Genomic DNA, 24,303 nt, shown 5'->3' with positions numbered 1-24,303 from the left:
TATCTTTATTAACAATCTTAATAAATGTATTGCCTTGCTTTAAAGATATAGCAAAATTAAAAACATATCTACATTTTCTGGCAATGACAGATTTCAATTGGAATTAGGAGTAGGATATCAGAGTCCAAACTGTATCTATCATAAAATAACAATACTGCCAAGGAATTGTTGGAATTATAACAAAGAATGCTCATGATTGAGGAAGTAGGTTTTCTAGTAAGACAAATGCTCTGATTGCATGTACTTGATTTCTTTCAACGTGTATCTCATATTACTAGAAAAGGTGCTGCTGTACCTATTATAACTTAAGAGAACTTGTGAACCCCTATAAAATGTGTTTCTATTTAATCCAATGTTCTTTCTGCTTGCATTTATTTATTTAACATAAACTCAAATTCCAGGTCCATATGATTCAAAAGACCAATTCAATGTTAACACTATTATAGTTTCAGTTTTATGACTGTTTCAGTTTTGCTGTTCCATCTGACAATAATATTAATTTATGTTATTTGTTTCTAAATGTGTGAATTAATTTGCATTGTAAAAAATATTAAAATTAAATTGTCTTTAAATTGTCAGACGTAAAATAAGTTTCATCTACCAGTTTTGAAGTTTTTTTTTTTCTTATTTGATCTATACCGACTGATGCATTTTTCTTTATTTGTTTATCTTTGTAGCTGGAATGCTTGTTTGTTCCTTCTCTAGACTGTAAGCGTGAAGACTCAGTAGATTTGACTTGGACAATGCCTTCTGAGATATGCCTCAGGTAAATGTGCCTTGCTTTGCAGTCCAAGTATGTCATCCACATTTAGATTGCAGTTAATTGAAACCTCTTTCAGGTTAGTCAGGCAGATGCGAATTGAAAGATTTGCCTTCCTTGCTTGGCCAGATAATTTAAAACTGAAAAAAAAGAACTTGCTTTTAAATAGTTTCTACCAAAAGTACAAGTATTTTATTATATGGAATTCCATTTTGTTTCATTAATACATTAATGTGTAAATGTTTCAATAACTTACCAGGACTTGGTATATGAAATTACCTGTGCTGATTTTGAGTAGGCTACTTTTCACTTCCAGTAGTATGAGAACATGAAAGTAAAGTCTACTGAAAAGCAACATAAGCAATTTTATAAATCTAAAGTTATTACTGTATTTATATGTGATCAGATTTCCAGATAGTAAAGTATGGAAGGGAACATGTTTCCACTGTTCCAGATTCCAATGGTGGCATGCTTTATATTACTCCAGCCCACCCTTGGCATTGCACATAGTCAGATTGAGCTGGTGCGCAGCTGCTCAGTCATGGAAACCCATTTGATTGACACTGGGAAACCCAAATATCGGGGAAAACCCAAATATTGACACTTTGGGCCCTATTTGGACATTTCCACTTAGGGGTGTACTCACTTTTGTTGCCAAGGTGTTAGACATTAATGGCTGTGTGTTGAGTCATTTTGAGGGGGCAGCAAATTTACACTGTTATACAGTCTGTACACTCACTACTTTACATTGTAGCAGAGTGTCATTTCTTCAGTGTTGTCACATGAAAAGATATAATAAAATATTTACCAAAATGTGAGGGCTATACTCACTTTTGTGAGATACTGTATATATTGCTGAATTACTGATTTCAGAATCTGGTACCTTCTAAAATTGTGGTAATATAAAATGGTATACAAGTTGTAATATATAATATTATAATGATCTACATTGTGGTAAAGTGCATTTTTATCTCTGTTTCATTCTTAGTTTTAACAAGCTATTTTCGAAATTTGTATTTACTTATGTCTCTCGGCATGAATTAGCCATTTGCTGAACCTTAGCTTGGAGCTACATTGGCACTGGGACTGTCACAGATGGGCCTTGTGGTCTGTTGTATATTATGCCATGGTGGCATGAGGGACATTTTCCAGCAATAGTTCTGTAGCAATAATAAAAATAGATTTTGGTTAGTTATTGAATGTCTGTCACTACAAGACTATGAGAATTATAAAACTGCAAGTTAATGGAATGTGAGAGAACATAGATTTCAAGGTATAAAAGTACAAATACAATGGGGCAAAAATTATTTAGTCAGCCACCAATTCTGCAAATTCTCCCACTTAAAAAGATGGCCTGTAATTTTCACCATAGGTACACTTCAACTATGAGAGACAGAATGGAGGGAAAGAATACAGGAAATCACATTGTAGGATTTCTAATGAATTCATTGGTAAAGTCCTCGGTAAAATAAGTATTTGGTACAAACAAGCAAGATATCTGGCTCTCACAGACCTGTAACATCTTCTTTAAGAGTCTCCTCTGTCCTTCACTCGTTACCTGTATTAATGACACCTGTTTTAAATTGTTATCAGTATAAAAGACACCTGTCCACAACCTCAAACAGTCACACTCCAAACCCCACTATGGCCAAGACCAAAGAGCTGTCGAAGGACTCCAGAAACAAAATTGTAGACCTGCACCAGGCTGGGAAGACTGAATCTGCAATAGGCAAGAAGCTTGGTGTGAAGAAATCAACTGTGGGAGCAATTATTCGAAAATGGAAGACATACAGGACCACTGATAATCTCCCTCGATCTGGGGCTCCACGCAAGATCTCACCCCCGTGGTGTCAAAATGATCACAAGAACAGTGAGCAAAAATCCCAGAACCACAGGGGGGGACCTAGTGAATGACTTGCAGAGAGCTGGGACCAAAGTAACAAAGGCTTCCATCAGTAACACACTACGCCACCAGGGACTTAAATCATGCAGTGCCAGACGTGTCCCCCTGCTTAAGCCAGTACATGTCCAGGCCCGTCTGAAGTTTGCTAGAGAGCATTTGGATGATCCAGAAGAGGACTGGGTGAATGTCATATGGTCAGATGAAACCAAGGTAGAACTTTTTGGTAGAAACTCAACTCGTCTTGTTTGGAGGAGAAAGAATGCTGAGTTGCATCCAAAGAACACCATACCTACGGTGAAGCATGGGGGTGGAAACATCATGCTTTGGGGCTGTTTTTCTGCAAAGGGACCAGGACGACTGATCCGTGTAAAGGAAAGAATGAATGGGGCCATGTATCGTGCGATTTTGAGTGAAAACCTCCTTCTATCAGCAAGGGCATTGAAGATGAAACATGGCTGGGTCTTTCAGCATGACAATGATCCCAAACACACCGCCCGGGCAACGAAGGAGTGGCTTCGTAAGAAGCATTTCAAGGTCCCGGAGTGGCCTAGCCAGTCTCCAGATCTCAACCCCATAGAAAACCCTTTGGAGGGAGTTGAAAGTCCGTGTTGCCCAGCCACAGCCCCAAAACATCACTGCTCTAGAGGAGATCTGCATGGAGGAATGGTCCGAAATACCAGCAACAGTGTGTGAAAACCTTGTGAAGACTTACAGAAAACGTTTGACCTCTGTCATTGCCAACAAAGGGTATATAACAAAGTAGTGATATGAACTTTTGTTATCGATCAAAAACTTATTTTCAACCATAATTTGCAAATAAATTCTTTAAAAATCAGACAATGTGATTTCCTGTATTCTTTCCCCCCATTCTGTCTCTCATAGTTGAAGTGTACCTATGGTGAAAATTACAGGCCTCTCTCATCTTTGTAAGTGGGAGAACTTGCATAATTGGTGGCTGACTAAATACTTTTTTGCCCCACTATATACGAATACATAACTTTGAACAAATTGACTAAATAAGTAAAAGATTTAATTCTAAATAATTTGTGGTAGGGTCAAATGGGTAGGAATGGAGAGGAGTTGGAGAAAGTCTGAAGAAAGTCTGAAAGTCTGAAGTGTTATGCGGGACCTAGGACAACACGGATTATGCACCCACAATGCAGAGACGGTAGCGTAGCACAGCACAACGGGTATTGGAAGTTCCACAGTCGAGGCAGGCAGCACAGGAGCAAGGTCAATATACAAGCCGAAGTCGGGGCAGGCAGCACAGGATCAAGGTTAATATACAAGCCAAAGTCGGGGCAGGCAGCACAGGATCAAGGTTAATATACAAGCCAAAGTCGGGGCAGGCAGCACAGAATCGAAGTCAGAAAACAAAGCCAAGGTCAGGAACACGTAGATCAATCAGAATAACTCACGATAACCCAGAGATACACAACAGTGACTCTTTGAACGGGCAATGAACTAATGGGACAGGGGGTTTAAATAGGAAGAATGGCGGGAAACACCATAGCAACCAAAGGGAAACAACAAAGGAAGACGTCATCGCGACCGGCGCACATTAATGGCGTCGGCGCGAACAATAAATAAACAAACCGGCATCTGCGTGTGCTACACCCGCGAGCGCCGCGGGTGTGCCACATCGGCAGATGCCGCCGAAGTCGAGCCCCGCGAACGAGTCGCGGCAACCCGCTCATAACCCTGCGAGTGCCGCCGACTCGTCGCGGCGGCTCGCTCATGACCACTGGCGCGTCGTGGGCGTGCCACGGCGGCTCGCATGTTAACATGCGTCCGCCGTGGGCGCGCCGCATCGACGTGCCCCTCCGTCCGTGCCGCGCGCACAGTACACCGAGAAGACGTGCCCGCGGCACGTCCTCTCAGTGTACGTGCCGCTGGCACGTCACACTGAGGGGACGGGAGCGCTTCAGCGCGCAAGCGCCGCCCACCAGCGGCAGACCGGCGAGGGACCGCGGCGGACACGGCAGGTATGACATGAAGTGTGCAAAAACCAACGTACCAGGCAGGCCTAGAAGAGGGCAAAAAAGAAGAAGACACAAGGTTAACCAAAACATGAATTTATTGACAGTACCTCAAATAGCAAACCCATTGTCGTTAGCTTACAGGGCAAGAGTAACAAATGCCTGCTTGATTGATGGGGTATGTAAATGGAAAACAGGAAGAATTCCAGCTGTCTAACCTCTTAATGATATGGGCAGGAATGTTGTTTTATGAAGCCACATAGGATGCACTGATCATCAGTGGCGACTCTAGAAACAATATATAGGGGGGCACACAAGATACCACAGTCAAACTGGGGGGGCATTAATAATTTCCACCATTAAATCATACCACTGAAAAAAAAATAAAAATAAATATATATATATATATATATATATATACCGGTGTATATATATATATATATATATATATTGCCAAAAGTAATGTGCTATGGAATGATACTTGATCATTCAACATGGGAAGCCTGAAGCCACAATTTAGTACGACTAATCCTTGAAATCCTTTAAACAACACAATACCTTAACTTTTGCACTAAATGATTTCAGGGCCTAATATTAGATTCTGCTGCTGATATATATATATATTAGCCCCTGCTGCCCATATATATTAATATTAGTCTCTGCTGCCGATATATATAAATATATATATAAATATTATATCCTGCTGCTGATAGGAGGTATAGATCAACACATTAACACACAAACCCAGCTTTGCATGTATAGCTCAATTGAAATTCACTTGTGATCTCAGCACTGAAGGTATATATCAAATAAACAGAATCAGACATACAAATCCTGTATTTGCAGGTATACAATAATAATATATGAAATGTAGCATTGCAGGTATAGATCAAATAAATACAAGGAAACAGCATTGCAGGTATTAATCAACTGAACATGACATACAAACCCTGTATTTGCAGGTATACATAAATAATGTATGGAAACATAGCATAGCAGATATGGATCTACAGAATAACACAGAAACCCAGCTTTGCAGGTGTAGGTCAATTGGAATTCACATAAAAACACAGTATTAAAGGTATATTTTAAACCCCCTAAATTACAGGCATAGATCACAGGTTGCACACCCCAAAGTCAGCCCTGGCGTCCACACTGCCCACATAGAACCTGGCCAGCACCCAGATAACACACATACGATTTGCCATCTTTGTCCCATATACACCCTGCCTGTGCCATCTTGGTCCCCAAGGCTCAAACATCCTGCTAGTGCCATCTTTGCCCTTCCACAATTATACATCTATGATACACACAAACACATTAACTCATGCTCTCCCTCATTTAGACAATTCATCCACATATTAACTCATGCTCTCCCTCATTCAGACAACTCATCCACATATTAACTCATGCTCTCCTTCATTCAGACAACTCATCCACATATTAACTCATGCTCTCCTTCATTCAGACAACTCATCCACATATTAACTCATGCTCTCCCTCATTCAGAAAACTCATCCACATATTAACTCATGCTCTCCCTCATTCGGACAATTCATCCATTTTAAGAAACTACGCCCCTTGGAGCTTCAAATGAGGGGCTACATGTATTTCTAGGACAAAAGTTGCCTGCACATATAATGATGGAATATGTCGCTTTGGCTAGAAAATATGTTTTTTCTAACCATAGCGACATGTTCATTTGTGTCTTGCGCACTCCAGGTTTGCACTAGAAACACATATAGCCCCTCATTTGATGCGCCAAGGGGTGTAGTTCTTGCAAATGTGTACTTTTTGTACCATAATTTAACTTCCTATGTGAGCAGTAATGCCACGTCAAGGCTTCAACCCTAATTACTGATCATTCACACGCCTTTCATATCTCCATTCACTCGCAGAAGCACACACCATACTTTCCATACATTCACTCACAGAAGCACACACCATTCTTTCCCCTTACAACCCCAAAGAAATGATGGTAAAGGGAGAAAAAAATCACTTTTACAGCAAAAATAAGTTTTGCAGTAAAAATGCAAGGTGCTCCAGGGATAAGATGGTTACTCACGTACCACACAGGCTAAATGGCTGATTTTATTAATATTTGCAGTTCATCAGGATTTCAAAAATTGCCTCCCTCTAGCATTGGCTAAATTTAACCCCATGATCAAAGGGATCATGGGATTAAAAAATAGTATCAGCCATTTTTAAAAAGGGAATGTGACTTTTTATAGCTATATGATCACTGTGGTAACATTGGCTACCACAGTGGATCATTTAGCTAGAATACTTAAACTTTTTTTTTTTTTTTTAAGTTAAACTACTTTATGTTTAAATAATTGTTTAAACTGTGTTTTTAAATTTTTATTTTTTTAACTTAATATTTTTTATTCTTTTTACAAGCTACATACCTTTCCAACGGTATATGTAGTTGAGATACAGGCATCTAAGCAGCATGCCCCCATACCTCTTTGACAATTGTCAGTTGTTAATAAAGTTGCGCAGTGACGTCATCGCGTCATTGCGCGAGACGTCACCGGGCAGATCGGGTGGCCCCGGTGATGCCTTTCAGTTTGAGGGGCGGATCGCCGGCGTAGGTGGTGATGGAGGTCCACAGACCTCCATCAAGGTAGGGTAGTGCTAGTGACGGCATGGTGCTGTCGTTAGCACCTGACTGGGACTGCTAGCGACGGCACCATGCCGTCATTAGCAGTCAAGGGGTTAAAGTCCCATTGCGGGACTGTCCTGGGTGACTCCAAATTCGGCGTGGGGGCAACAGGGGGGGCAAGGAAGATCCTAGGGGGCGAAATTGCCCCCCCTTGCCCCCCTGTAGCGACGCCACTGCTGATCATGAATGAGTGCCTTAAATACCCAAGTGGGTAAAGGACAATAGTATTCTCATGTATTCATAACTGCTATTGAGGACAATGGTTTCATGGGAAAGGGTAAAAGAATGCTATCCTTTGGCTTAACTGCCAAAAATAATAAAGCATCCAGAATTCCTATCGGACAGCAAGGGAAATTGGTTGAGAAAATGTAGTATGAATACTTGGGCCAAACTGACTAGTCATGGTATCAGTGAGGAACAGAACAAAGTGGTCATAGTGGTCTCACTAAAATTGAAATCCAAATATGTAAAAAAAAATTAAACACATAGAAATAAATATTTGCAGATGCTTCAGGTTGGCATCCTATTGGCCAATGTACATAAACACAAGAACATAAACAGAAGAAGTTCAATAGGGAAGTAGAGACCAATGGATGGAAGAAAGAGGGTGAAAATTAGTTTAGAGTTATAGGGTTAAGGTTAAGGATAGCAGTGGACTGGTTAAATAATCTTAATTAAATGAATTAAATTAATTCATGATCTTAATTCAACAATTTAGAGAGTCTACTGTGAGAAATGGCTGGCAGAAGCTCACCAAGTCTCACACAGAAGAATCTCCCTCTGTAAAATGCTCACAGCAGTGTTACATGAAGCAGTCACAGTGAAGTGAATGGATCCCCTGCCTGCTCTGCTCTTATATAGGCTCCCTTCATTACTAGTCTGCTTTTTTTCTTTGAAAGATGCAGTACAGCCATTGGACAAGCCATCAACATGATATGACAGGAATGAGCTGATTGGACAAAGGTAGATCAGCTCACTTAATGTCCCCTCTCTTAGTGCAGGCAAAATGGTGAGAGTCTCCTCCTCTTAGTGTAATAAAATGTGGCCACGGGAACGGAACGAATGAACAAAGATTTTCATATTGTTTCTATTTGTTGTTAGCTGCTTTCGTCCAATGTCGCATTCGTTTGTTTGTTATTCGGACAAATGGATGAAGTGGTAACATTTGACATGAAAACGCATTAGTCCGAAAAATAACAGGAAAGAACTGCAATTGGAATCAATGAGCCAGTGCTAGAGTATAGTGAACGAGTATGCTGGGAAGCAGAAAATGTGTTTGACTAAACACATGTCCTGAGAGCCAAGGAACTCCACGCAAATGGAAAAAGTGTTAATCATATGCATTAAAGTAATGGTTTGCATCCACTCATACAATATTGTACATCTCCACTCTTGAATAGAAACAAAAAGAGATATAAACTGAAATAACTTTATGTTACAAGGGAGTATTCCAATTATTCGTGCCTAGAGGAGCCTGAATGTAAACCCAGCATGGTTATGGATTTCCACTCAGCTGGGATTATGAAATATGCATACCTGGGAACTTCTTGGCTCCGGCTACCCGGAGCCTTCCCTTGCGTGACACGGCCAGGACTGCACACTGACGTCAGCGGGCGGTCCCGCTGACGTCGGCGGGAGTTCCCACTGACAGCAGCGGGAAACACCCCCATTTAAAGGGGAAATTGGCAGGGAGCGGGGCATGTCAAGACCATGCTCCCGCGACCCAAAGGATTCGGGTCTTGACCCGCAGAACTGGAGGAGCAGCGCTTACCCGGCAATCTCCAGGTCAAACCCGGAGAGTTCCCAGGTATAGAAATATGGCAAAAAACTAACCTCGCCGTATATTACCACTGTTTGACTAGAAAGTGTCCACCTATTAGCTAACATTTGCTGCTGGATATATGTCAGAATATACACTACCATTAAAAAGTTTGGGATCACTTAGAAATGTCCTTGTTTTTGGAAGAAATGCAAATTCTGCCATTAAAATAACATCAAATGGATCCGAAGTTTTGTGTAGACATTGTTAAGGTTATAAATAACTATGGTAGCTGGAAACGGATAGGCTTTAATGGAATATCTTTTTAGGCGTACAGAGGCCCTTTGTCAGCGACCATCACTCCTGTGTTCTAATGGCATATTGTGTTAGCTAATCCAAGTTTAAGTTTAAAAGCATAATTAATCATTAGAAAACCCTTTTGCAATTATGTTAGAGCTAGAAATGTCCTTGTTTTCTATGAACACAGCAAAAACTTTTGAACCGTAGATGGATGTTCATATAGGATGCAACAGTCTAAGCATTAGCTATTTTTCTTTCTATGGTTATGGCATATATAATTATAATGTATAATTGTGCCGATGTCATTTAAAACTGGCTTTATTCTCTACAAAACATTATCATCAAACTACCCACACACGATGCAGTGAGAGATTTCCCATGTGCTGCATATAAAAAACAGCGATGGGAGCACTCCCTGCATTCACAGAGAAATGGCAACTATCTGTGTGTCCCATTAAATGTATTGGATACCAGGGCTTTGTCTTTGGCAGTACAGTACTTATACCTCCATCATACCCCAGATTTTGTGGATACTGTTCATTGGCTGATTCTGGAGTGACCCTTCACCCCTCTATTAGAGAGCGGCTCTGGTTTGTTTTTTGGGGGGACCTAAGCAAAAGATTCAGATACAGTTAAGGAAAGTGTGCATGTCTCAGTTTTCTATAGCCCAAAAATCTCAACTTATAGTGTACAAAATATGTTCATATGTTGAAATATTTCAGAAAATACTTGTCTTATACACAGCCACCAGTAGGTCACAACAGTTTGCCCTGTCCTTTAGCCAGCCTCTAGCCACACTGCCTTAAGCAAATGCGTCCTTCGTTGGCCATTTGAAATTGTAGGAGCTCTGCGTACCACCACACAGACCACACAGTCAAACGTTGGCCTTTACTATGTAAATGTGTTCATGCACATGTTAAGGTTATATATTCATAAATACAAAGTAGCTTGCAAAATAACATACAATATTAAATATTTACAAAAAAGGATTTTTGTATATTTGCTTTGATTATCATGTAATATTTATCTTTAATATTTTGTATAGCACAAAAAAATTATAAAATAGATCATTAAAAGCACTAGACCAAATTACACATTTGTCAATGAAAATACAATCAGTCGCCAACCTAACCTGCCCATTCAATTTATAAAGTTATAAAGTAAATAGATAGCTCCACAAATACACTAATTGTAAATACACTAATTACAACCCATTAATTATGCTTACCTTTTGTTGTATGCTATGGTGCCTGTTGTTTATTTTGTCAATATACCTTTGTCGTTAATCTGTGTGTTTTTCTGTTTATAGTGTTCAAGAAATGCTAACTGGTCAAAGGCATTGCCAATCAATATCCCACAAAGATGCTGTCTTATCTGCTCTAAATCAGCAGAGGAATGATGGGATATTATGTGATGTCACACTTGTTGCAGAAGATCAGAAGTTCCACGCACACAAGGCCGTTCTGGCCGCATGCAGTGATTATTTCCGTGTAAGTGGCTCATATGGTCTAGGCTGTTCTTGGTTACTCGGCATACTAATGTTGCTATTTTAAAAACATGCATTTTATAGCAGCAAACAAATTAAAAACTCCATATAGACGTTCTGTAACTGTATGCTCTGTTTTATTATTCAAGACTTGTGTCATGAGGGATTTGTGAAGTGCATATAGCCACAGATGGAAATTTCAAAGATTCCATGACTATTGCAGGTCTGCGAATAGATTGAAACAAAATCTCACAAATAGAACGCAAAAGATAAATGCAACAAGCAGTAAATGCAACCAAAGATCGTGGGAGTTTCCGTGACTTTATACTTTCACATACTATATATATATATATATATATATATATACTATGAGAATGCCCAATATGTTATATAATATGTGTACATATGGTATAGATGTACAACATAATGGGTTAAAGCATAGCATTGAAAATACCGGTATACAGGTCTGAAAATTCCACCTACGAAACTTTTAAGCTTAGATTTCATCAGTGGAGAATGGGACAAAAGCCACCCCTCCCCAATTGTTCAGCGCACAAAATTAGAATACATATATGCTAAGATGGATACACCAGTAGTCTTATTACCATATCAACCAGTGGATTCGTCGACACGTAAGGATCAAATTCATAAATGAGAGGAGTCTGAGCAAGCTTGTCTCAGACTCTCACTCCTCCATCCTTGATGCCCCACAACCATTGCTGGTTCATCAGCTATATTTTATATACCGTAAGATAAAGAAAAATGTTACTGTGGTAACATTAGAAATTCAGGTGTTCATTTTATTAAAGCTGACAGTGTTTAAGATTTGCTCGGCTGAGAATGGACGAAACTTAATAGCCATAGGTAGGATGCCAACACGGTACAACTCAAATACGTTTTTGCCATAACAAACTTTCCCGAGAGGAAAGCCAAAATTAGAAATTACTTGTAAATGATAAATACTACAAGATGCTCCGAGACCATGGACCAGATTAAGGCACTTGGGGCCTAGGAGCAGTTAGAAAAAAAAGGGCTCTTCTTGCTCCCTTTCCGCAAGGTACTTACCACATCCACTGTCTGCCTCCCAGAGGTCCCTCATTTGGTGTATTTACTTAGTAATACAAATTGTAATTAACATTGTGTCATATTAAAGTTTCTGTTAGACTTGGGCGCCGGCCAACTCTTCGTGTTCATCTTCGTTTTCTCTGGCATCAACCAATTGGTTGATGCCAGAGGAGGCCCCTGCAGGCGACCAATAGAGTCATTCGCACAGCCCTTTAACTCCTGACGGCGTACCTACGGATTTCTACTTCCGTTAACCCCTGCGATATTGTGTAGAAAAGTAGGCTAGATGGGGAAGGGACCAGGGAGATTAGTAAACAAAGACACACAACACGAAGAATCTTCATGTTCATCTGGTATACGTTTTGCCGCCGCCACGTTTGTATGTTCGGTATTCGGGCTGAACAACGAAAACGCACACTTCGTGTTTGTTTTTATGTACGCCCGAATATGAATGCACAAGTCTAGTTTCTATGGCCAACTTATTGGCCCATGTTTAGTTAATTTTGTAAGTTACTGATCATTGTATCTTTTTATGTTCCTCCATATTTTTTTTTTTATCTAGGACACCTAAACCAAGAACAAATTTGCTAATTACATACATTTTCCATATAGATGTATTGTTGATAAATTGACAAAAGAAAAAGGAGTTACACATGAGACAGACTTACTTAAAGACTTGATACCACAGAAATATCATGGGATGATTCATTGTGGTGTTGTAAGTTAATACATAACTAAAAGCACCACTTAATACATAACTAAAAGGATATTCATGCCGCAGTCAATGGTGGTCCAAGTACATGTGTGAAATCTGTGTAGTAATCCATAGGGATACACTGTTCAGTTGTTGGTTACCTGCTGATATTTTCCGATGACAAACACAAGAATTCTGTGCATGCACAGGCTATAAATGTACATATTGACACTTAGCATTGGGGGTTCAGGATTGAAGCCAAACATGACCCATTAATGCCTTTGGTCATTTAACATCATACAATAAAATTCAAGAACTCTGTAGCTGCAGGGCCGGCCCAAGGCAAAATGCCGCCTGGGGCGAATTTTAAAATGCCGCCCCCCCCCTTATCTACCCTTCCTCTCCCTCCGTCCCTGCCCCCCCATTATCTACCCTTCCTCTCCCTCCGTCCCTGCCGCCCCCCCCCCCCTTGTACTTACCTTTCAGCAGTCCTGCGGCGCGTCTCCCTGTTCAGTCTCGGTGCCGGCTTGTAATGCTGAGCGCCGGAAATCTTCCGGCACTCAGCATTACAAGCCGGCACCGAGACCGAACAGGAAGACTCGCCGCAGAGGAGAGAGAGAGAGAGGGGCGCTGAGCGGGTACTGACAGCTTGGTAAGCGAAAACCACTCGGCGCCCCTTTCTCCCTCTTTCGCTTTAAAAAAAAAAAAAAAAAAAGGGCTTGGGGCGCCCCTTCAAAAGTGCCGCCTGGAGCGGTTGCCCCACTCGGCTCCATTGTCGGGCCGGCCCTGTGTAGCTGGTTACAAGCTCATTACAAAGGCGATAACGCCTTTTCTCCAAACATTGAGCTTTTATTCTGCTTTCTAGTTGCTGATCCACAAATGTTCAATATGTATTTATTATGATTTAGTTTCTAAGTACGTTGGTGGATTTGTTTTTGTCTTATTATACCACAGAGAATCTATTTTTATTTCTTACTATATCTTTCTTTCTTACGTGTTGTACATCTCCAGAAGTGGGAGGCTGAGACTTTGTATTATTGCTCCCTTGTTGCTGACTGTGCAATGTAGGTATATTTAAGGTTTTGCAAAGGCAGACATTATTATTTGTCTAAATGCACCTGGCTGAAAAAATCCCTCTTCACATTGGTTCAGTATACTATATATCAGACATTGTTCCTGTAGATGATGCCATAAATTACATTGATGTGCACATCTCCACTTAGAAGCAGACTAGAGAGGATTGCTTTTGTTTTCCTGCCAGGGGGATCTATTATGTATTTAACTACATTATTGTACGCCTTTTCTTTCCTGCTTATTTGTTCCAGTATTTATAATTTTGCATTCAGCCTTTCTTTAATATAATGTCTTTTTTTTCCTGTGCTCATCCATTTGTATGGATGTACTGTCTACACTTGAAATCAATTAGTGATACGAGGATGCAATTGTTCTGTTTTTCAATGTGAAATGTTTTGTGTCTGGCTTCTTAGACTGTGTATGGGTGAACATGCATTTGATTTAGCTCCTATATATATCTCTCTCTATATATATATCTATATATATCTATAACTTTCTCAATGCTAGTGATGTTTTCTCTTGTTAAGGAACCCTGGCTTTATGTTATGTTTTTACTCTTTCCTTTCCATAGTTTGATGCAAGCTGTTATTTAGTTTGAAAGGCCTTTATAAGATTATCTCTTTCTCAGTTTGATACCTTTTGTGTCGCCTGTGATTCGATCAGCTATTTATGGCTTGAAGATTAATTGCAAAGCATGATTTATGCTAAAAAGAGTACTAGGCAAGGTGTCAGCACTCTCCCCATTCCGATCAAATTTGAAACAGTCTGGGTTTTCATTCCTGTACATGATGATGAAATCCAACAATGTAGACAAAAATTATGATGCATAAATCCAATTTATACTAATCGTATTTAAATCCTGATATTTGTTATTTAGAGCCACTTTTATCTGTCAAGAGCGTATTGGTGTTTTAAGTGAGCAGTTTTTAGTTTTTGAAGAATATTCAAAATCCCCTTAATTTTTATACCCTCCCAAAAACAAGAGGGACATGTGTTTTTCTTTGCCAGTCACCTGGATAATTTGCTATTTGGTACTATTTCTTGGGAATATAAAATTATTAATCAATTGAGCTTTTGTAAAATACATTATGTTTTATTTCTATCACAACCGGTATCCTTTACTCACTTATCAACTAAAAAATATTGACTATGTAATAATACATTTCTGATTCTGAATAATCCTTATTTTCTTTGTTGTAGGCAATGTTTAGCCTCTGTATGGTTGAGAGTGGAGCAGATGAGGTCAATTTACATGGTGTGACCAGCATTGGTTTGAAACAAGCCCTGGATTTTGCTTATACAGGACAGGTACAGTATTATATGTTCATTTATGGTCTCCGTAAGGCGAAAATTATTTTGAGTGCTCTTGCATTAAGTTGCTGAGCATGGGGCCATAATTATTGTAATTGTATATTTTTTCCTCCCCAGTAAGTTTCTCCTCCCATACAGTCTAAACCAATTGGTTCTGGCAGATGTAAAAAAGTAGGTGTGGAGAAAATTTATACTTTTGGGAAGGGTAATTAGTAATGATAGTGTTTCCATCGTCCTTTGCCTAGGCTGTTTTTGATGAGGGAAAATATGTCCTTAGTTTAAACTTGAAATCTACCAGCTTTGAAGATAACGCTTTTTCCTTAAAGTGTGATATGTTAAAAAGTGTTCACAGCAGTTTAAAAAAAAATAAATCTCTAGCTATAAGAGAGATTATAGAAACTTCAATTTATAGTCCCCATTTTATTTTACTGGTTACTTAAAAATGCCATCCAACTAGTTTAATATCAGACAGACAATGTGAATAAACACGAAATTAAGCATTTTAAATGATCATTTCATTTTAAGGTAAAGAGTTAATCAAAACCTATATCACCCATGTGAAAAAGTAATTGCGCCTCTAAACGTAATACCTGGTTGTGCATTTTTAATGTCATGCCGCAGCATCTCAATCGGATTCAAATCAGGACTTTGACTAGGTCACTCATTTTGTTTCTTTTGAGCCATTAAGAGGTGGACTTGGTTGTGTAGTCCGGATCATTGTCCTGCTGCATAACGCAACTACACTTGAGCTTTATCTCACAATGTGACTGATGGCCAGACATTGTCCTTTAGGATTTTTTGGTAGAGAGCAGAATTCACAGTTCCGTCAATTATGGCAAGTGGCCCAGTTCCAAAAGAAGCAAAGCAGCCCCAGACCATGTTAGTATGATGTTTTTATTGTGGAATGCTGTGCTAGTGTTACATCAGATGTAGCAGGATGCATCACTTACAAAAATTTCCAAAAGTTTTCGGTGTCACTAAGATGTTTTTTGTCAAATGTGAGATGAGCCTTTGTGTTTGCTTTTGTTTTTTGGTGGGCAGTGCCATGGGCGTAGGAACCCCTAAAAATCTGGGGGGACAGCATTTCCCCCCATCAGATCCCCACTTTCTCCCCATCTCTACCCCCTCTCCCCCTTTTAACACTATCTCCCCCCTCTCACACTTTCTTACTATCTACCCCCTCCCTCCCCTCCCTTCTCACACTATCTACCCCCTCCCTTCTCACACTATCTACCCCCTCCCTACCCTCCCTTCTCACACTATCTACCCTCTCCCTACCCCCCTTCTCACTAGCTACCCTCTCCCTACCCCCCTTCTCACTGTCTACCCCAGGGGTGTCCAAGTTTTTTCTGCAGTGGGCCACTTCATCAGAATTGTATACGTGCACGGGCCGCACTCATTTTTCACTGTGAGAAAAATTTCTGATTTCTGGGCCTAGAAAGTTTTGTGACTACAAATTCAGGACTCAGGATAATTAAAAATGAAATAGTTCTATTTATTCTAGGGATGCACCAAAATGAAAATTCTGGACCAAAACATTCACGGTTCACTTAGCCAAAACCAAAAATGACCCTCCCACCTTTAAAAATAATAATAAAAACTCACATTTTTAATAAAAGAAGGTAACACACCATAATTGGACAAAAAAAAATAGCAATATGACTTGGCATGATAGGAGTGTGATTGCTAACAGCAATCACACTCCTATCATACCCAGGCAGCCAGTACATGCTGGTACAGGGTGGCTGTAAGTGATGTGCAGACCCCATATTGCTGGCAGCATCAATACACAAGGGGGGCAGCAAGCTAGGTTTCAGCATGTACTGGCTGACTTGGCATGATAGGAGTGTGATTGCTAACAGCAATCACAGTCCCATCATGCCTAGGTTTCAGCACTTACACATCCATGCTATCACACACACACTCATTCCTTCATATACTCGTTCATTCACAGATTCATTCCCTCAATCATGCATACTTATTCAAACACCCTCCCCACCCCTTTACCTGCACTGCAGCTCCTCGATGCCGCTCACAGACTTCAGCAGGGGGCGCGGCCTCCCTCTGCGTTCTCTGGTACTGCACAGAGGAAGCAGGATGTGATGTGATGTCACGTGAACTCTGCTGGGTTCCGCTTCCTTTGTGCAGTACAGAAGACCCTCCCACAGGTAAGTAGCAGGGATCTTGTTGTAGCAGGGCTCGAGGTGCGGACCGCGTAAAATCGGTTGCCCTGGCTGCCGATCTTATGCGGGCTGCACCTCGAGGTTTTGCGGGACACATTTGCGGCGTTTCTATTGAGGGGGGGGTTCCTATTGCCCTGGGGGGGATTTCTTCATTATCGGTCCCCTCCGCATGAGTTACTGGGAGGGATCTGTCCCCCCCGTCCCCCCCGGTTCCTACGCCCATGGGCAGTGCTTTTCGCCTTGCAACTGTCCCACGGATGCCATTTTTTGCACAGTCTCTTTTTTTATTGTGGAATTGCAAACACTGAACTTAACTGAGGCAAGTGAGGCCTGTAGCTCTTTACCTACTAGTCTTGATTATTTTGTGATCTCCTGAATGAGTTGTTGATGCTCTGTTGGAAGAATTTTGGCACTCCTGGTTCACTACTGGTCCACAGGTTCTAGAACTACATTTGTAGATAATTGCTCTGACGGTGGTACATGAAATCCTCATATAAAAACAGCATGTTGTCCAATATTAAAATTAGTTTGATCATCTGAAAAATTAAAGTGTGACAAAAATAGAAGAAATAGGGAAGGTAGCAAATACTTTTTCACAACACTGTATCCCTCTTGAATGCATGTCCAAATTAGATTTAAAGCTTTTCCCACCTCCATGTATTCAGTATTTTATATACTGTGTTATTATGTCACCTTCCTCACTTCCAATACATCAATACGTTTTTAAACCAGTGGAACAGTGCACAGAAACATTTAATGGTTAATACTTATGCAAATAACTTAATTCTGGTATTCTTTCTTTGTGTAAGTTCTATGTACTGCTATTAGTTATTCTCTGGGGCCATCTAGTGGTTATAATGAACTACTACACCAGAAGTGTCCAACTCAATTTCTGGTGTAGACACTTATCAGGGGCTGCACATTTGTAAATACACAACTCAGTATTATTATGTATTGTTTTATATAGCGCCATCAAATTCCGTAGCGCTATACCATGGGTAGACAGGACATAACAATTAGTATATAACATAACACATTGACTTACAGAAACAACAGGGGAGGAGGGCCCTGCTCAAACTATCTTACAATCTAGAGTTAAAAACACAAAGCACACAAAACAGACATGCACTTGAACAACAACTTTATGAACACTTGCTTATAGACATGGACTGACAAAACCCTTAGAAGCACTCACGGAACTCACATCACTCACTGAATAGGTTGTATGCTTGACACCCCTTTCTTACTCTATTGTACTGCTCATTAGTGCAACATTTTGAAGTGTATAAAGGCAACATAGTTAGCTTTATATACTTCAAAATGTTGCACTAATGTTCATTATTGCTTTTTAAGCGTTTATCCAACAATGAAGCACCCAAAATCTGCTAAATGTGAGTTTTCATTGTAATAAGGTCTATCCGTCATTTTATAACTCAAATGTAACCTAGTATTACTAAATCAACAGAAATAGAATTTTATTAACTGATTAATGATTCCGATTAATAATCTCTGTTTTTATCCATAGATTCTCTTGGAACCAGGGGCAATCCAGGATGTCTTGGCAGCTGGGAGCCATCTTCAGTTGCTTGAGCTGCTGAACCTCTGCTCTCAGTATCTCATACAGGTAGGAACTGTCATTGGGACAAAGAAAAGCTATATTATTTTTTCTGAGGCAGTAGCAAATTAATGTGGGGCAGAATAAATGTAAACTTCAATAACGGTTCCTCTAAACATTGGAATTTTATCAGCATCAAAGGATGAGAATTTTCAGTGACGTGGACAAAAGTTACATTTGCAAATTCACTAAGGCTAACTCAGATTAGCACTCACAAAACATAAAGTACAACTCACAATACACTCAATTTCTTATGGACTAGACCCATAAAAAGCAGATATGTGTGACATGTGCAGGTATTTGTAACACCCTTATACGTGTATAACATTGTAATACGTGCTCCAGCAGATTTATGGATTGATTATGGCGCTCCTGGGAGCAAATACTAATGGTTTTGCTCAGGGTCAAACTGGGGAAGAAAATGGTCAAATTGGGGAAGAAAAGGGTCAAACTGGCACTTTAACCCCTTCATGATAATGGACATAATATTACGTTGCATAATGCCAGCAGTTGATGCCGGATGACATACTATTATGTCTTGCTGCATTATTTATGGCCCCGACCTAAATGATATAATGTAACAGCACTCAAAATGAGCACTCTCATATTACAGGTATTTAAACGTCTGCGAGAATCCCCTCACTCTAATGCATTGATCGGGTCTCCTGGAGAGTTAATATTTATAAAACAAAAACAAAAAAAGCAGCCACCCGGCAGACCAGCCAGTCTCTCTTCTTTGGGTGGGAACACTGCAGCGACAGACAAGGACGGGCTTAGGTACCCCTTTGTCTCCTCCTTCACTGTGCTACCACTCTTTTTTTCTCCCCATGTAGTTAAGATTTAAAGTATTGGCTCGATTATAGGCCGCACCCTTAAAGTATGGTGCTATTTTAAAGAAAAAAAATTTTGGAAGGGTAAAACAGTATTTTACCTAATAAACAGGAATACATGTATTTTAACATTTTTGGTATCTATTATGCAGTTAGTCAGCATAGGTTATATACAAACAGAAACTTGGAAAATCAATGACCCCAGATATGCCACTCTGCCCCCCAGATATGCCACTCTGCACCCTAGATATGCCATTCTTCCCCTGATATGCAACTCTGCCATCCCATTATGCCACTCTGCCATCCCAATATGCCACTCTGCCCCCCTGATATGACATATGCCCCCTGATATGCCACTCTGCTCCCTAGATATGACACTCTGCCCCACCCCAGACTTACCAATGCATCCCCAGACTCCCTTGTGTATAGCGGGCCAGCCGGTGGACGTCTGCACAATGCGCGTAGACAACCTCTGCCACTGCTCGCCACTTCCGCCAATGCTTATCCATCATAGAAGCCCCGACGGAAGTGCCTGCAGCAGTGGTTGTCTGCGTGCATTGCACAGACTTTTACCAGGTGCCAGAGAGGACGATACAGGTCCCCTGCAGCGCTGAGGGGAACCCTCCTCTCTTGCAGCCGGTGAAAGTCTGTGCGATGCGGGCATACAACCTCCGCTGCTGGCACTTCCGCCTGGGCTTCTATGGTGGAGCACTGGAAGGTTATGTCACACTGGTGCTCCGTTATAGAGGCCCCGGTAGCAGAGGTTGCGACGTCCACCGACGTCCTAACCCAGCAGGGCTAAATGGGAAAAAAAACAAACACCCGTCCGGCGCCCGGAACTGAGTGTCCCGGGCATCGGGCAATACGATTTGTGCATCCCTGCGCTAAACCTCGATTATAGGCCGCACCCCCACTTTAAAGTGTGGGGGGGGAGTGCGGCCTATATTCGGGCCAATACGGTATATTAAATAAATAACACATGGAAACATAGCATTGCAAGTATACATAAGCTGAATAACACACAAATGCTATATTTGCAGGTATAGATCAACCACAAAATCACAAGCAAACTCAGCATTGAAGGTATAGATGAAAAAATAATGGACAGATTGCACACCCTGGCACCCAGATTCCACGCATAGGCCTTCCCCAGCACCCAGATTCCACACATAGGACTTCCCCAGCACCCAGACTGCACACATAGGACTTGTCCCAGCACCCAGACTGCACACATAGGACTTGTCCCAGCACCCAGATTGGATCTATAGCACTGTCCAGCACCCATATTAAACACATAACACTTGCCCCAGCACCCAGATTGCACACATAAGTACTTGCTCCAGTACACAGATTGCACACTTAATGACTTGCACTGCACCCATATTGCACACACAGGACTCGTCTAGCACCCAGACTTCAAATATAGGACTTGCCCAGCACCCATATTGCACATATGTCTAGCACCCAGATTGCATCTTAAGGGCTTGCTCCAGCACTCATGTTGCACACAAAAGGATTTGTCCCAACACTTAGATTACACACAGACATGGGAGATGCCCAGACTGCATACACAGGATTTACCCAGCGCCCAGCACCCAGATTGCACCCACAGCGGTGTTAGGTCTCCTCTCAGTCTGTCTTTATTTGGTCTAAAACAGTAACAGTAATGGGTGGATTGGCAGAATGCACACATGCAGTATACTCTACCTTTACAAATGCCTTCCCATAAACAAACATGCCTGCCCATAAACACATACATACACATGCACATTCACTCTTGCCCCTACACATAAACATCCTAGTTTACACTTGCCCTTGCACTCTTAGATATACTTGCCCTAACATGCAAACACTTTCAAAACACAAACATATTCTCTCTACGTTTCTCTTAATCTTTCCCTTATCTCGGTATCCTTTTTCTCATTACTCTTTCTCTCCCCTTCTCTTTGATCCCCCTCTTTTTGATTATCTCCCCCATTTATCTTTATCTTTTTTTCTTTTTCTCCCCGTTCCTTCTATTTATTTATCCTGCTTCTCGTTATCTCTACCCTGCACTTTAATTTGCTCTTTCTCTTATATCTCCTCATTATCTTTTCCTTCTGTATCTCTCCTCTTTCTCTATCCCATTTCTTTTTATCTCTTTATCTCTCCACCCTTTCACTTTAGCTCTCTTTCTCTCTCTCCCCTCTTTATTTCTCCTCCACTTTCCCTTTATCTCACTATCTCTATCGTCTTTCTCTTTATCTCTCCCCTTTGTCCCCATCTGTCTTCCTCTCATTATCTTTCCCTTTTCTTGTTATCTCTGCAACTTATCCCCATCTCTTATCTTTCTCCAGTCTCTCTATCTCTCCCCTTTCTCCTCCTCATTATCTCTGCCCTCTATCTTTCTATTCATCTCTCCATTTTCTAACTATCTCTCACCTTTCTGAATATCTATCTCCCCCTGTCACAAACCTTGCTGAAGTCTTGTGATGGGAGAATATGGCCTCACTGCTCCTTCGCAGTGTGCATGGCTTCACTGCTGAGCTCTGTGATATGATGTCATATGCAATCGCTCAGCATCAATCACCTGCAGCATTGTGAGGGAGCAGTGAAACAGATGTCTTGCGCTCCCTCTATTTAGAGCTGCTTAGAGGGAGATCCAGCCCTGCTCCTCCAGCAGATCTACATGGGGGCACCTCCTCTGCAGTGGACTGCTCGTCCAGTCCGCCACAGTCGAGACACTCCCACGTAGAACTGCAATCTAGGCTTACACCTATCTTGCCTATAATAATAATAATATAATAATAATAATAATATTACTTGATCATTTGTCTGGTCTTGCTCTGTGAAATTTCTGGCCAATGTGTCCAAATCAGAAATAGATTCCTACTGAAGCAGCATTTTAATAGCTCCTGAATCTCAACCTGGTATTTTCTCAGTTAGTTTTAAATTAAGAAACACATTAATTATCTCTACTTCAGTGCATACATTGGTCTTTTGATGAAATTCTAAATTATCTAGAACTTTGGGATACACTAATTGTGCATCCATAAAACTGTAAGATGATATATTACAGAAATAACCCAAGCAAATAATTTTTTTCTACAAGAAATGTATATGTTAACTTTCAGACTTTTTTGCCTTAGGTAAGTTTTGGACATCTAGTGAACTACAAAATAGGCTATGACCAATATTTAGAGCAGCCAAGTGCTAAAAAAAAGGCATTATTTTTAGGCGTTCGATATGCTGACATTTAGCCGGATTTGTTGGACCATAACCATCACACTTTTTTAGTGGCATGATTGATTACTATGTTACTTGACACAGTGACGGCTTGCAGATAAATGTGCAAAGACCCCTCCTTTATCCACTCATTACAGTGAAATAATAATAGGATTGCAAAGCAGTAGAAAAATATGACCTGAAAATGGCTGAAACAATTTTGAATGTCAGTACATGTTAGTGCAGGTTAAGCTGAACAAGGATTCCTGGATGTGGGCTAACCTGCTTTGTAGTATGATTCATGAGCCTAACATACTGATGTATGTGTATATAGAGCAGTTCCTGCAATCTGTATTAACAGAGCATTTGTCCCCATGGTGATTACACCAAATTTAGCACTTATACCCTAGAAATACCCTTCAGCTTTTTTTAAAGCTTTGTGTGTCTAAAAATCAGCAGTTTAACAGCCAAATTGTCAAAGACTGATATATTGATATATATTGATATAATGGATATATACTTTATCCATATAATCCTAAAAGGTTTTTAAAACACAGTCACATATTTGTCAATCAATGAATGCATAGTAACATTGTTTTGTAAATTGAACACAATGAGAAATACTTACCTTTTTTTGCATTTACATGTTTAATTATACATAATTAACAAAATAAATTTAATTGACGTCTAAAACTAAAACATCAGGCATGTGTAAGTGTTATTTAATACTAAATGTTACAACATATAGAGTCATTTCCTTATAAGGTGAATAACCACAATAAAACCGACGCTAGGGACTTGTCTTATGGTTAGTTGTACAATCATTACCATTTACTCTGGCACTGTAAACTAACTGTAAAGGTGCATGCATAGAGGCTCCTATTTCCAATGGTGGAGAATAAATCTGGCATTGGAAGCCCTACCTTTTTGGACTGTGCTCCCCAAGTTGACATCTATTTTTATATATAGCTAAAGTTCAGTGTTTTTTTTCTGTTTTCGGCAATATAACATCGGTAGTGGTGTCTATATCTGCTGTTGCTACTCTACCTAAAAACACACTGGACATACCACCTGCAAACACCTTGCATTGGTGGCCAACCTAGCATTAGTCTGGCGTTCCAGTCCAAAGTTTCCTTTATGTAAGCTGTTCAAAACCTTGCCAAGTTGGTATAATGGTTAGGGTTCCGGAGGTGGAATGTGAATTGGACCTAAAGCTTGGTATCTGCAAGTATAACTAAATCTTTTTGACTTTCTTCATCATCTATCATTTTACACCAATCACACGTTTGTTATAATAACTCTTGGACTGGGCAGTTCTGTAAAGATCTTTTATATGAGCATCTTGTTATATCTAAAATATTCAGATTTTTTTGCACTTGATTCGAGTGCTCTTTTGCATGGAATGCATTAGTTAAATCAATACAAATAGTATTGTACTTGCACTGCACACTTTAATGCAGTAGGTGGTGCTGTAT

At 40.4% G+C, this 24,303-nt stretch overlaps 1 protein-coding gene across 7 annotated transcripts in view; it reads left to right on the top strand.

Moving 5' to 3' along the window:
* The first annotated feature begins 743 nt into the window (after positions 1-743).
* The window catches only part of LOC149302504 (kelch-like protein 32), a 59,369-nt gene continuing 35,809 nt past the window's right edge, over positions 744-24,303 (top strand). For 4 of the 7 annotated variants that reach the window (XM_089482580.1, XM_089482578.1, XM_089482579.1 and 1 more), the window contains exons 1-4: positions 744-766; positions 10,676-10,856; positions 14,886-14,993; positions 18,705-18,803. In XM_089482580.1, the coding sequence (XP_089338706.1) occupies positions 744-766; positions 10,676-10,856; positions 14,886-14,993; positions 18,705-18,803 (411 nt within the window). The remainder of the gene's footprint in view (positions 767-10,675; positions 10,857-14,885; positions 14,994-18,704; positions 18,804-24,303) is intronic. The other 3 variants (XM_089482576.1, XM_089482575.1, XM_089482577.1) reach the window with 3 other exon arrangements.

Source organism: Sceloporus occidentalis, unplaced genomic scaffold (genome assembly GCF_023333645.1).
Source record: "Sceloporus occidentalis isolate IW3139 unplaced genomic scaffold, rSceOcc1.0.p SCAF_19, whole genome shotgun sequence".
Taxonomy (NCBI): Eukaryota; Metazoa; Chordata; class Lepidosauria; order Squamata; family Phrynosomatidae; genus Sceloporus; species Sceloporus occidentalis.
The sequence above is the reverse complement of the archived record's forward strand: the minus strand, read 5'-3'. Positions and strand labels throughout refer to the sequence as shown.